The 15872-nt window shown below is 40.6% G+C and overlaps 1 protein-coding gene across 4 annotated transcripts in view; it reads right to left on the bottom strand.

Annotated features, from left to right (window-relative positions):
- Nucleotides 1–15872, bottom strand: part of PALM2 (paralemmin 2) — a 322636-nt gene that overhangs the window by 77250 nt on the left and 229514 nt on the right. For all 4 annotated transcript variants that reach the window (XM_011966381.1, XM_011966382.1, XM_011966379.1 and 1 more), the window contains one exon: nt 6547–6627. In XM_011966381.1, the coding sequence (XP_011821771.1) occupies nt 6547–6627 (81 nt within the window). The remainder of the gene's footprint in view (nt 1–6546; nt 6628–15872) is intronic.

The raw sequence follows: 15872 nt of genomic DNA, 5'->3' as shown, positions 1-15872 counted from the left end.
CACTGTACTTTAGCAAATATAAAATCTTGGATCATTAAAGCTAAAAAAAAAAAAGATCACAGAGATAATCTAACCCAATCTTTTTCATCTACAGCTAAGGTAACTGTAATGAAGTCACTTTTCTTACTTTCTTTTACTTTTTATTTTATTTTTGTAGAGAGGGAATCTATGTTGCCCAGGCTGGTCTCAAATTCCTAGGTTCAAATGATCCTCCCACCTCAGCCTCCCAAGTACTGGGATTACAAGCATGAACTACTGTGCCCAGCCTAGATACCACTTTTTGAGGTGACCCCGGTAGATAGTGAGGCATGTCTGGAGAGGGTGGGTGAGGCAGAGTGGGGAAGTAGGAGGTGAATCAGAGCTTGTAATAAGTCTCCAATTGTTTCCTGGTCAGATGTTTGTTATTTTTATAAAGTCATATCTGGCAATCTTTTTTACTTGCACATTCTGGCTTTGATGTCATACTTAGATAAGACTTCTTTACCCTCACTATAAAAATATTCGCCTGTGATTCCTTTGTGTACTTTCATGATTTTACTTTTTACTCTCGATCTTTCATTCATTTGTAATCTGGCTGAAGCTGATATTGGCTATTCTAGTGGATGATGGTTGGAATATGGCTAAATTCAATTTTCTTTTCTTTTATTTTTATTTTTATTTTTTATTTGAGATGGAGTCTCATTGTGTCACCCAGGCTGGAGTGTAGTGCCGTGATCTCGACTCACTGCAACCTCCACCTCCCAGGTTCAAGCGATTCTCCTGCCTCAGCCTCCCAAGTAGCCCAGCTAATTTTTGTATTTTTAGTAGAGATGGGGTTTCACCATGTTGGCCAGGCTGGTCTCGAACTCCTGACCTCAGATCATCTGCCTCATCTTGGCCTCCTAAAGTGTTGAGATTACAGACATGAGCCACTGTGCCTGGCCTAAATTCAGTTTTCGAACAGAAGATGGGTTAAACTCAGCGTGAGGCAACAGCTGTGTTTGTGTTTTCAGACATTCATCTGTGTCCTGTCCCTCTTCCCCTTCCCCTATCCTTCCTACTCTTTTCTTCCTCTTTCTGACTCCCAGTAAATAAGATCTTAGTTAGGTTTTGAGATTTTGCTATATGCTTCAGTCCACACAGGGAGAAGCCAACCCAAGACTTCTGATAGAAGAAACCAGGTTTTAACTTCCATTCAAGCTCTGTGTATGGAAATAAGGGAGGAGATCTAAAGTTACTTTATACTGTGTACCATGCCTATCTGTTCAATATTTTAAAATTTGAAATAAGCCTTTCACACATCCCAATAACAAGGAAAAGTCTAAAATTAGTGCTAAGTCTTCAAAACCGGGAAAGACACTGTAATATCTTTGTAGCAAGTCTTCTGATACCTTCAGGCTCTTCAGCAAATGACCTTAGTGGGTTGACAATAAATATTTCACAGGGTCACAATTTAGCCTTTCATCTTTTTTCATCCAGCTTTCTTGGAAGAAAAGGTTGTGGTCTTCAAAATATAATGACAATTTTTATAGCTTGGATTAGAAGACAACTCTAGAGAGGGTTCCCTGCTCATGAATAAGTAATTCAAAGGCAGTTTATGTATTGAAGATGTGGTATTAGCAATTTGATTCTGACAGGGCCAACTCTGTCAGGCAAACCTTTGTAAATATGACAGTCTCCAAGGAATTCATGTTGCAGTAGGTACTGAGTACCTACTCTGTGCCAGGGCTTTGAACAGACCAATAAAATAGACGAATCTCTGGCAATTCAACCAAGGGACAGAAGGAAATATTAAATTCATTCTGCTCTCATATGATATAGTAACTGATTTATTTTTTAAAAGTCCATATCATCACAAGTCTCATTATAAAAACAATAAAAATAAATAATTGTTTCTATGAAATGAAAACCCAGGACAATTTTTCAAAAGAATAGTGATAGTTCTTGTCTTATGAAATATTACAATATATTAAAAAGCTATAGGGATTAAATGAGAACAATACCGGCACAGGAATGGGCAGATTAATGGAATAAAAAGAATCCATAAATGGTGGACTCAAATGTAAGTCTGAAAATGTAGGTGATAAAGAAGACATTTAAATCAGCGAGGGAAAGGATGAATTAATCAATAAATCACATTGAGACAAGCAGCTCAGCATCAGTAAAAAGTAAAGTTATATTCCTACTGCATAACTCATCTGTAAATAAATTCTAGATGAATTAATGCTATTGAAGTATAAGAAACATCATAACTAACAGTTTGAGATGGAGACATTCTTTTCAAGGATGACATCAAAGTCAGTTATCCTAAAATAAAAGAATGTTCTATGGGATTTTATAAAAATTATAAATTTTTGTATGGGAATTAAAAAGAACTCACATAAAAAAGAGGTAAAGGTTAATGTTATTTCAATACTAATGTTATATAATTTCATTTTACCCACAGGTTGGTGAGCCCTGTGAACGATGGTTACATATCTTAATCTACAGAAATACATTGGGGAAAAAAGTATAGAAGGATATACCTCTGTATGGGTTCTATCTGAATGGTAAGTATACAGTACATACGTTTTTTCTTTATATTTTCCTGTACTTTTTAATTTAGTTTTTGCAATGATTACACATTCTTTCCTTTTATAATCATCAAAAATAATATAGCTATAAAGATTGCTTACTAGTTCTACTTGTAATGCTTAGAAATTATTATGCCACACTACATATAGCTAAGGATGCTTTAAAAAATAAATCTAAGGTTAATTTGGCCTGGAGTTCAAAGTGTCTTGAGGTTTCCTAATCACTGGGATGTAGCAGCTAGTATTTTGCCATGTTATACTTTGGTCTTTTATTGTATTATAGAATTTGCTCAAAGTCCATATACAAAGTGATGATATTCCATTTTGTAGAGTTGCTCACTATATGCTCCTAAATATTGCAATGAGTAAGTCTTCTAAAAATATTTATGAATGCCAAAACTACTATCTTGCATATTATTTATTTGCTTTGACCAGGGACAAGTGAATCTGTCTAAATAATTCATCTCATTGCATGAGAATAAGGGTCCGCAGGCTATTTGATAATTCCCACATGTGAGAATTATATCTTAAGACATAGAATATGAGAATTATATAAAGAATATGAAAGTTATATCTTATAAACATGACAACTAACTCTAATGCAGTAAGAATATTTTTTTCTAGAGATTTTGCAAATTAGTGAAATAAATATTGATTACTGACATATTTCCTAATATTCTCTACTTCAAGGAACTTCAATAATCACAGTGCACGTCTCCACATGATCTGAATTTTCTGGAGGCCATAACAATATATTTAGAGTAAGGGAGACAGCAATGATAGTAACTGGCATCTCACTAGATGAATTACTCCAAAGGAAACATTTCTTTCAAAGAGAACAGTGGCCTGGAAAGAGCTCAGTCTTTGAAAGCAGACAGCCCAGGAGTTTCTCTCAGGCTCCCTCACTTATAGTCTCTATGGTCTTGGGCAAATCACTTGACCTCATGAGTTTGTTCCCATACCTATAAGACAAAGAGAGTAATAACTGTCTTGTGGTCATTACTGAGGGCATGTGTTTAAAGTACCAGGCACATGTTAGGCACTCAAAAAAATGGTGACTGTTACTGACGGTGGCTAACAGGCTACTAGCAGAAAGCTGGCTGACTCCTTGGAGAGGCTCACAGAGGAGAAAATACAACCTCCGCGAATGTACTTCCATTCAGGGGTGAGGCCATGAGACTGCAAACTGGATGATTACAGGGAAAAAGTCTCATGCTATTCAAGTTCAGTCACCAGTTTATTGATTTAAAGTGAAATATATGCCTTCCTAGTGCCTAAAGTGATCATATCTTTCAGTCAGGCAACCCCTTCCTCATATCAAAATAACTGAATAATTATAGGGAGGATGAATTCAGAACAAAGAGAGGTAAGGTCCTGAGGGAAGTTTCACCGGGGCCTCACTGTGGCCTGAGGACCCTCCTCACCTTACCACTGACCCCACCTCACCAGCATACAGAAATTCAGGACCTCCCAAAGCTGGGGGTCTTTCTGTATGTAGTACCAGACAACTACTGCCACCTTTGGAACCTCTGAGCTTTTCTTTTTCAGTATTCAAGGCAAATAACTCACCCTCATTCTGTCCACACAAGCCTTTCCCAGAGAGAGGCATACAATGCCCTGACCTCCACTTAGTAAGTTACCATCACCTCCAGTTCTCCCCACCTCACCCACCTCCTGCCCTGCAATAGCAAGGTTGCCATGGTGCAAGTGTCAGGTGATTCCTCAGATAACCAATCTCATCAACTGTGCAAGAATTTTACCAAGATAACCATAAAGAACTAGCTGATTCCCTTGTTTCCAAGTCCTTGAGAAAAACCTCACTGCTTCCCCATACAAGACCAAGTTAATTTTTACTGTTGTTTCTGTTGATTGGATGGATGGATGGATGGATGGATGGGCGGACGGAAAGATGGATGAACAGATGCATAGATGAAAAATGAGTATGTAATCCCAGCACTTTGGGAGGCTGAGGCAGGCAGATCACGAGGTCAGGAGATCGAGACCATCCTGGCTAACATGGTGAAACCCCGTCTCTACTAAAAATAAAAATAAAAAAAAATTAGGCGGGCATGGTGGCAGGCGCCTGTAGTCCCAGCTACTCGGGAGGCTGAGGTGGGAGAATGGCATGAACCCAGGAGGCGGAGCTCACAGTGAGCCGAGATCACGCCACTGCACTCCAGCCCAAGTGACAGAGCGAGACTCCGTCTCAAACAAGCAAACAAACAAAAATGAATAGATGTAAAATGAACAGAATATACTAATACTGCACTGGACATTGGCAATAAATGAGCCCTTGGTATCTTATTTGGCATCCAGGATCATGAGAAGGGAGACCAAAAAAAAAAAAAATAATAATCTCTTGATGTTTTGACATATGTTTATTCCCTGACTGGATTCAGGGAATACAAAAGCAAAGGACTACATTGAGCTTAAAGTGAGGCTGTCTAGCCAAAAGCAGCCTCTTTTTTTTTCATTCAGTCCTCTTATTTAAAAGTTCACCTTTAACCAGGAATTCACTGAGGTTTTAGTACATGTTGGTCTCTTACAAGTACCGTACTGGATGGACTATACCCTGAGCCAGAGACCTAGCTCTGTCCAGATTGACCTTGAACAATTCACTCAGTTCTATTAGGTGTTTTTAAGGCCCCCTCTCTGTGAGAAGAGGATACTAATTTTAGCCCTCCATCCTCCCTCAGGAGTGTTGTGGGGAAACAGCAACAGCACAGGGGATACAGTGTGAGCTCCTACAAAGAAAGATCTGTCAATGAATTTATATGATGAAACAGAGAGAAACAGGCAATATCCTCGGTATCATGCTGCTTTTCTTCCTTTTAAGCACATTTCTCTGGTTAAGGTTAATGGCAAAAACTGATAAACATGCTAAGCAGATATAGGTCATGCTGCTATTTTCAATCAGTAACTCGCTTGCTGATGGCTCTCATTTTGGGAATTCATTTAGCACAATCCTGTTTTCTAGAAAAGGATAGGAAAAGTAGCCATAAAGGTTTATCTTGTTGAAAAAAATCCAAATAATTCACACTGAGCATCACCCCGAAAGTCAGCACTACCTTCCCACCCAGCCCTCTGAGCAATGCAGCTCTGTGCAGGCAACAGCACAGCAACATGAGGTAAGCAGGAGAAGGTTTTCCTACCAAAAAGCCCAGGAGCAGTCAAAGGCAAGCAGCAACTCCCGGCTGGCCATCGGAATGTGGTCACATTATTCTCTGAACATGTGAAAAGCAACATTCTGCAACCAGTGGGGTCCCTGTGACAGTGACAGAGCTTTCTCCTGAGCTGTAATCAATTACGATGCTTAAGTGCATTATGTTTTAAAGAAAAAATAAATAGCTCTTGTGTGCTGTCTCCCTTTCTCTCTCTCTCTTTTTAGATGGTACCATGGAGACCCGTCTGAGTCAAATCATTTCAAAGCCATCTTTGACCAACTGCTTGCTCTCACAGAACACTTTCAAAATTGTTAAAGTAGAAGTAAAATAAATGAATAATCTGAAATACACAGTGTTGTTGTTTTATCAGATTACATTGTTTAATCTCCCTTTTCTCCATATCAAGAAAGGAAACACCAATATTTTTAAGTGAGAAAAAGGACATTCTGTGAAATATATCTTTTGGGGTCTCTGAGCAAACACACCCAGCACCTATGCATGGGAGAAACAATCCTGAAACGCTGCCTCACCCACCCTGTGGAGTATTCTCATCCAATTTCTATATATAGCCACCACACTTCACATGCACAAACCCTCCACCCCATCCACATGCACACTGTAATCTTATGCTTGCAGAAATTGGAATGCTGTAATAATGCCCTAAATTTGAGAAATTCACAAGAAAAGCCAAGAGATGGTTTCCTGATTGAATGAGAAAGGCTGGTTTGGTTGGCGGCAGTGCCTTCACGGCAGGGCAGGCACTGCCCAGCTCTCCGGAGTGTGATCTGCATGTCTAATAATGGAATAGGTTCCTGGGATCAGCCGCTTACCTTGGAATGCTGCAGCAGAAGTATCTGCTCGTCAAGCTGTTGTCGCTTGCCTTCTATTTCAGTCTGCCTCTTTCTTTTTTCCTTGAAAATAAAGAGAGAGAGGCTGTAAGAGTGGGTGGGTGTTGGCTCCAGAAATTTTAAGGCAGAAAGCAGCAGCAGCAGCAGCACACATCTGTATAGATACTTCCAGAGACACTGGGCACACACGCAGTGTCACCTGCCCCACCGTCTCTGGGTGTGTTGCAAGCAGCAGCATTCTCCTAACATGTCTGCTGTAGGCTCGAAGAGTGGGAGAAATTCTCCTCACTCAGCCAGGCTGCAAGAATTTAATCCAAAAGAAAAGGCGGTTTCTACACACACACACACACACACACACACACACACACAGAACCATGTTCTGTGCAGTGTTAATTTGGACACAAAGAATAAAAATGTCTCAATCCAAAAGACAGAGGTTCTTAAAACTGCAAATACCATAGAATGAAATAGTGGGAAATTCTGGGTGAGATTTATTTGATCAAAATCATAGACATAAATAAGCAGACATTGTTTCAAATTTTGTAGGACAAATCACCCAGTTGGACATACCAAACCATGCAAATGAAATGGGTGACCTTTGCTGCCACTAGCCTTGGGGTAGCATTTCATGTGGGTGGGGCAGCTGAGGTTATGGTAAATATGAAGTCTGGAATCTGTCTGTCTGAGTCCAACTCCCAGCTCTACCACTCACTACCTGTCTGACTTCTGACAAGTTCTTCTATCTCCCTGGGTCTTGGTCTTCTTGTACGTAAAGTGGACATAATAACTGCACACAAACCACTTGGTTGTGGAGTGGATTAAATGAGAGGATATAATGTAAAAGGCCTAGAACAATACCTGGCACAGAGTAAGTGCTCAATCAATGTTATTTGCTCTTAGTCTTATTGTCGTAAGTTTACTTATAGGTAATGCCTGGAAGCTGGTTGTAAAGGGATATATTTTCCTTGCATTTCCACTATAACCTTTCCATTACAGTGTACCCTTCATATTTTTCTTCTCTATACTTCTCCAATGCAGACAATAAACATCACATGAATGTGATTCATGAGAACAGAAAGGTCTGCTCTCATGATAGTTTCCTTGTTAATGTTCTGTTTCCAAAGTGTACAGGAGTGGTTTGCTGAGACATTTATTATACTGGAGCATTTTCGTTTACTCACATATGCAGGGAGAAACTTGTTAGACAAGACATAATGGCATTTGACAATACAAGAGCCAAATCCTGGGGACAACAACAATGCGGAAGCCTGGCTGCTGTGCTCAGTGTTAATGGAAGCTTTCATTTTATGTAGTTGCTATGTTTCCGGGGCTATGATTGTACCATTGCTATTCAAATCAATGTAATAATAATGTGTGTTACAACCAAGGTTTTCTGTGCAATGCCCAGACCTTACAAAATATTAGCTCATAATCTTAAGCCACTAGAATATAATATCTAAATCAGGGATATAATCCCCCTGACAAAGTAAGACGCATGAATATTTTAGAAACATAGTACCATTTACCAAAGAACTCCAATCAATGGTGCATAATTGATGTTACTTAATCCCAGAGTGTGTGTAAGACCATATAACATATGACAGTAGATGGGAAAAGTGAGGCACAGTGGGAACAGCCCACCTATCCAGCATCTCAGAGAGAGCACATGATAAAGCTAGGGCTTCCAGGACCATCTGCTATCTCTACATTCTAGAATCTCTCAAGAGTAGATTTACAGGACTTTGTCAGTCATTCCCACTGGTTATCAAGATATGTAGTTGTCCTACGTTTAAATACAGAACCAAGATGTATGTCATAGATATGAGAGGCTGATGACTCAAGATTTCCACAAATATTAATTGAGTGTCATGTGCTCTCATTACGTGTCTTGTCATTTCCAAATCATTCCCAGGCTTTCCCACAGCCGTGACTTTGTTCCATCAGAAAGTCCTCACTCCAGAGTTGCCCATCATCATGTTGGTGAACCATTCTCTGAGCAGAAGAAACCTTACCAGGCAGTACGGGAAGTAGACTTTTACATGCTCAAGCAGCAGGCTCACTGGTGATCGCTGTAACTGACATGGTCATGAAGGATGTAGAGTTCAAGTCAGTTCTTTAAGAATGGGTAGGATTTAGGGCCGGGCACACAGTGGCTCACACCTGTAATCCCAGCACTTTGGGAGGCTGAGGCGGGTGGATCACCTGAGGTCACGAGTTTGAGACTAGCCTGGTCAACATGGCGAAACCCCGTCCCTACCAAAAATATAAAAATTAGCTGGGCGTGATGGTGCATGCCTGTAATCCCAGATACTTGGGAGGCTAAGGCAGGAGAATCACTTGAACCTGGGAGGTGGAGGTTGCCATGAGCCAAGATCATGCCACTGTACTCCAGCCTGGGTGACAGAGTAAGACTCTGCCTCAAAAAAAAAAAAAAAAAAAAGAGAGAGAGAGAATGAGTAGGATTTAGGTAGCTACAAATGGGCAATACATTCCAGGCAAAAGGAACTAGGTGAACAAGCGTAGAAATGTACTGCATATTCCAGGGACAATGAGGGGGAAAATCTAACTGGGTGCAGGGCTTGCCTTTAGGAACAGAGATCAATGACTCAAAAGATTGACTAGGACTATACCATGGAGGGCCATGAATACCAGGCCAAGAAGTTTAGATTTTATTGCATGGACAATGCAATGTCATTGCAGGGTTCTAAGCTACAGAATGATACAGTGAAATGGCATTTTAGGAACATTAATCTGGCATTCATGTATAAGGCAGATTAATAGGAGCTGATACACTTTTCCTGTAAAACAAAAGTAAATATTTTAGATTTTGTGGGACATACGGTCTCTGTTGCAACTACTGAATGCTACCATTGTAGTTCAAAAGCAGTCCTGGACAATATTTAAATGAATGAGTGTGGCTGTGTTCTAATAAAACTTTATTTGCAAACATAGGTAGTGGGCCAGATTTGGCCCACGGGTCCTAGTTTGCTGACCTCTGGATTCAAATATCATTTAAGTGCCTTAAGAGGATGTTCCATTCACCTGGTTGTGCAGTGAGGATGGATGAACTAACAAGCCTCCTAGCTTAGAGTTGTACCAATCAGAATGGAAAGAGAAGGACAAATGCAAGAAACAGAATTGATGAGACTCAAGACTAATAGGATCTGGGGGGTGAGGCAAAGCAGTGTTTTGGCTTTGAGTCACATGGACCAGAAGACTGCTGGTGCAGGAAGGGGTAACAGTGGGAAAGCAGTAAAGCTGAGCCCATTTATGCTATAGTCATATATTTCCCCTGAGGAAACTCCTTATTGGGTTAGAATTTGGAACTGAACAGTTGTTAGCACATACAACCAGGCAGTGGCATTAGCATGTTTACATCCGCGTTCTGACTGATGACCCTGGACCTGGGCCCATGACAAGGACCCACTGTGCATCTATAGCTATTGCAGGATTCTTTGACTAGTTGAGCTCCCTTTCACAGTGATTTGCCCAGGCTGGAGTGCAATGGCACGAACTCAGCTCACTGCAACCTCTGCTTCCTGAGTTCAAGCAATTGTCCTGTCTCAGCCTCCTGAGCAGCTGGGACTACAGGTGCATGCCACCACGCTCAGCTAATATTTGTATTTTTAGTAGAGATGGGGTTTTGCCATGTTGGCCAGGCTGGTCTCAAATTCCTGACCTCAGGTGATCCGCCCACCTCAGTCTCCCACTGAGCCACCGGCTCGGTGTGAGCCACCGAACCCAGCCCACAGTGATGGTCTTAAAGTCACTTCTAGGTGGAAAAGACGCAACCAGCCTATGCTCAGAATTACATATGAGTCAAATGACAAGTTTGCATAGGACACCATTAAGGAACTCACTTGCAGTTTCTGACGCTTGTTTGATGGCTGAGGTCTGAGCTGTGCTCCTCCCCTGGCTAGCCCACTGGTTTCCAGATTTCTCCTTCCCTTAACCAGGACAAAACCAGTAACTCTTGGGTCCTTCATTCTCATCAACTCTACAACTCTACCTCTCCTTTGAGCTGCAGATCCCTATACTGAACTGCCAACTATTCATGGTCACTCCCCCAAACTCAAACACATGCAGTCACCATCTCAAGCAATCCCCCACCCTCTACCTTCATGCCTGTTCCTTCTTCTATATGTTTCATCTCAGCAAATGACACTACTCAAGTCAAAAATCTAAGTCATCCTAGACACTTACTTTCTTGAAAGACCAAGTCATGTTGATTCTGCCGGCCAGTTTCCACATCTTTTGCTTCCCCACTATAACCTTGAGTATTGCCTTAACACTCCTTCCTCTATCTCCTACCTGGACATGGAGACTATTCCATATTAGCATCTTTAGCACACTACAGAACTTACATCCAGCTGGCTTACTGTAGTGGTTTCCTTATTAGTCTCCCTACACCCATTCTTGGCTTCTCCAACTCAATCTCCACACTGCTGCTAGAGTGATATTCTAAAACAGAAATCTGACCACCTCCGACCCTTGCCTAAAACCAAGAATGTCTCCCTATTGCCTACAGTGCAAAGAGCAGGTTCCCTAGCATGGCCAATGAGGCTCCTGTCTATCTCACAGCTTCATCTCAAGCCATGGCCCCCTACCATGATCCAACCTCAAAGACTACTTTCAGTCTCCTGATCTTCCAGGCTGGTTCATGTCCTCTTAGTTTTGCTTCCTCTAACAATAATAGATGTCCGTTGCTGCTTCATTTGACAAAAAACAATTCATCTATGATGGCACAGTTTAAATATCCATGAAGCTTTAGTGAACATCTGTCAATTTTGATCTGCCTAGTCTTCTTTCCTTTGGGGAAACACATTTACCCTCACTGTAAATGGCTCTGGTGGAAATGCCAGTCATGGTTAGCTCATTCCTGCCACCAGGACTTGCACGTGAGCCAGGTTAGGCCAATCATGCTAACCTTGTTTCTTTGCAATAGCTATTGATCCAAGGGATGACTGAGTGAACTGAGAAACACCAGTTAGAGACATTTCTAGGGACAGACACATGGATACCAGGAGAGAAGAAAAAAAAATACCACTAGGATTAAGCTGAGATGATGTACTTCTGAGTAGCAATTTTTCCAAGTCACATAAAATAAATGCATCCACATTGAAGAAAATAAAGTCAACATGCAGAGGGAGGCAGAGTTGAAAGAGAAAAAACAGGTCCTACTACATTGTTTGAGTCCCAGATCTAGTCATGCATGAAGCCAGAACCATCCCTGGGCTTCCTAAATTACATACACTAAAAAATCTCCCTTTTTCTTAAGCTAGTTTGAGTGATGTTTCTACCACTTACAACTCAAAGAGTACTGGCAAACACAGAATATTTTTCTGTTCCCTCCAAATAGATTGCATCACTCCCTCCTTTCTCTCCCCTCCCCACAGGCTGTGGATTTTTCTACATTAGACCTCAAGCACTGTAGCACTTTATATACTTAACTACTTACACATCTCTGTCTAATATAAACTATGGGCTCCTTGAGGACAAGGATCTTGGCTGACACATTTCTAAAGCCTAGAACACTGCATGATGAATACATGTAATACATGCTTACTGAGTATCTCTGAATATACTATCCTCTTTTTTCTCTCTTCTACTTGTGTTTCTGTTTGTCCATGTCCCTCATTCAAATGAATTACGAATTTGTACTCATGACTTCAACAGAAGCAAAATACGTTATTAAAAACACATTGGCCATCAGTCCATAAGACCAGAAGTGTCCTAATGCTAAAGACATTAATCCACACAAAATAAATTACTGTTGCTATGCATATGAGGAAAGAGTTGAAAAGGCTAATTCTGGGAAAGAATCATGGAAAGCTTATTCTGGGGAGAAAGGCTGGAGGAAGTGGAAATTCCAGGGAAAAGCATTATGAGCTGACAGTAGCAACCATTTGGGGCAGTGTGCCTCAAGAGACATCTGGAATGACGTGATCTCAATGCATTAGAAAGATTTCCAGATTCCTCCACTATCTGGGAAGCCTAACAAGCCACTTTCATTTGCTTTCTATAAATTATATATTTTCCCGGCAAGTATCTTCTGGAAGAGTTATAACATGATGAACACATAAACTATTGTTAAAGAGCACCCATAGAGAATGAAGCACACTCTCTTCAATAAATACGATGAGAAGACAGATATGATCAGTACCCGCCATTAGGAAAGCCTATTTCCACACTTTTGCTCCTTGAGACTCCTTCTTTTCTCCTGCTGACTGTGCTGCACCTGGAGCACTAGGGGGTGCCAGGCTGTGACTGCGGACAAGGTGGGTGTCCCAACTGAGTGTGTGAGAAACAGGGAGACAGGGAAAGAGGCTAAGCAGGGAAGGTAGTCAGAAGCAGAAATAGGGTGTTTCCTTTCCTCCACTGAACTCCTGTTCTGACTTGCACTGATAGCTAGCACCCCAGGGCACAGCAGTGGGAAGGGAGCAGAAGACCTACTCAAGGCCCTGTTGCCATCATGATATCACAGAATTTAGACAAGAGGAGGGTAAAGAAAATATATTAAATTGCAAACATTGCAATCTTTATTCTTTCTATTGATAGATGAAGATAATTCAGCTTTGACTTCCTTCCATGTGAGCTAAAGGGAATCTTGTGCCCCTGCCCCAAACCTTTCAAGTGACTTTTTGCCAGCCGGTTCCTAGGCTTTTGCAATGAAGAATCAGAGAAAGAGGTAAAGTACTGAAAAACTGTGAGAAACAGACTGTTTTATATAGTTGCACTTGGAAAGGGAATGGGTGGGGGATGCTATTTAGAAGGAAAAATGATCGAGAAAAGGAAAGAAGAGATGAAGAAGTAAAGCACTGAAAGGGGTCAGAGACAGTTTAAAGTTCAACAGTTTAAAATGAAAAGGCTGAGATATTAAGGCCAGGGAATCAGGAAAAGAGAATCTTGAGATATTTTACTGTGGCTTATAAAATGAATCCCCTCTGATGTTCTCCAGAAGAGTCCAGTAAGGATATTGAAATTACTTTGGCCAACTAGCCTGTGTTTCTTTGAATATAACTTCATGCTGAAACTGGATTGCCAGGGTGCCTAGGTTTTATCTGGGTTACACCAAGAAATAGGGTGACATTTTGAGAATTAAATTATGAAAAATCAACTTGCAAGTGGGGACCCAACAAGCTTTTTCTATTAAGAAATCACAATGTTATCTCAGGCATGGTTGGGTTATAATTGCCTATTTAATGCTACTGCAGAGTCAATGCTATTTGTATGTCTGAGGGGAAAAAAAAGAACAATGGTCTGCCTAAAAACTGAAAATCTAAATAATCAAGCATTAAAATAAAAATCAAAGAGGTGCTCACTCAGCTTTGTCCAATCGTCTGTTCAGCTAACAAGTAATGCTGAGTTTGCTCAGCAGACACATCCCTATTCGAGATCAGTTATCTCATCTCAACACCATCAGATATTAAAACTCACTCTCCTGGCTCTGTCTTCAAGATCACCAATCATAACCCTGATTTCTATTCAGGTTTCCTACGTAGTTAGCTAAGTGGAGAGATGGTACTTGCTAAGACCCCTGCAGTGTCCATCCACTGAAAAATGAATGAACAGGCACTTGGGTTTGTAGATAAATAGACTGAAAGCTAAGTTGGCATGTGATTTTCTGATTCTACAAAACTAAGGAATAGAACTCAGAGCCAGTTTAAATGATAGCCTTAAAGGGCTTGGTCAGAAGGACAAGTAAGGTAGGTTTTCTACATTGTTCTGCCTAGGCATGTACCCATTTAACCTGCAACATCATCATGTGAAGTGGATAATTCCACAGCTCTATTTATTCCTCATCCCTTAGTTTGGACCAGCATTTCCATTTACATAACTTCTCCTTTATTCAACTGATTATTTGGCCTTGAGCTTGCCATCTATCTGTAAAAGAGGGAACTGCCAGTTTTGTATTGTTTTCTGTAGTTATTTACTTTTAAATTTTTTATTGACATATGATATTTGTACACATTTGTTGGGTACATGTAATATTTTGTTACATGCATAGGATGTCTAACAACCAGGGTGTTTAGGACATCCACCATCTCATGTATTTATCATTTCTTTGTGTTGGGAATATTTTTAGTCCTTTCTTCTAGCTATTTTAAAATATAAAATACATTGTTGTTAACTAAAGTCACCTTACCATGCTATCCAACCTTAGATCTTACTCCTTCTACCTAACCGTATATTTGTACCCATTAACCAACCTCTCTTATCCTCCACCACATACACTCCCTTCTCCACTTCTTATAACTTATCATTCTACTTTCTACCTTCATCTTTCATTTGTAATAGAAATACGGTCAAGAGAATTTTTAAAAGAAAAAGAAGACACTGATTAGTTCGAGCCTCAATACTGGCTTTTAGAAGGGGTAATTTAACACCCAAAACCTTAAGAAACATCCCATAGAATTTAGATGCAATATTATCATTAATTTCACCCAACAGTTAATATATCTGGCCTATTAGTGCCAAGTCAAATGCACAACACAGCAGAGTTTCCATTTAGGGTCTTTTGCAGATACTTTATAGCCCATATGGGTTATATCTTAAGTCTATTTTTAAGGTCTGCCCACGGTGTGACCCTTTAAATAATTATTTAACCACATAGCTATACTTTTGCTTTGATGGTCATAACATCAAATTCTCTGCTAGGAGTGCTTCCCTTTGGTTTCCTCTGAAGACCAAGAAGGGAAGCAGTCTGATATGGGCTCTGATGAGAAAGTAAGACCTGCTTTATGACACCACATTGATAAGCCCCTTGTGGTAGAAAAATCCAGCACAAGATACACAGAATGGTAGAGGACCCTGAAAAAGTCCCAAATGCCAGGAATAACAGAATCAAACTCTCCTGAAGAATGTGATCTCTGTCTCACGCCTCTCCTCATCCTCTTGCCTTATTCCCACCATGAAATCCCGTGAGCACTAGGCGTCAGGAGATCTCATATCAGGTAGGGGCACTGCCACTAACTCCCTGAGTGACTTAGACAAGTCCCTTATTGTTTCTGGGCCTTGGATTCCCCATCTGTGAAATGAGTAGGTTGGGCCAGCTTAGCTCTAAGGTTCCTCCAGCATCACTAACATTCCACAGTGCTAAGGAGAACAATGACTTCACACGTTCCAGACTGTTGCATGTGCCCTTCCTGAGTTATAAAGTAATGCTAGCAAACATTTACATAGTGGTCACTGTGTGCCAGGCACTGTTCTGTGTGATTAACATGTTTAATCTTCACAACAACCTAATAAGCTAGGTACTATCATTATCCCCATTTTACAGAGGAGAAAACTGAGGCACAGGAAGATAA

The sequence above is a fragment of the Mandrillus leucophaeus genome, unplaced genomic scaffold (genome assembly GCF_000951045.1).
Source record: "Mandrillus leucophaeus isolate KB7577 unplaced genomic scaffold, Mleu.le_1.0 Scaffold76, whole genome shotgun sequence".
Classification (NCBI taxonomy): domain Eukaryota; kingdom Metazoa; phylum Chordata; class Mammalia; order Primates; family Cercopithecidae; genus Mandrillus; species Mandrillus leucophaeus.
The sequence above is the reverse complement of the archived record's forward strand: the minus strand, read 5'-3'. Positions and strand labels throughout refer to the sequence as shown.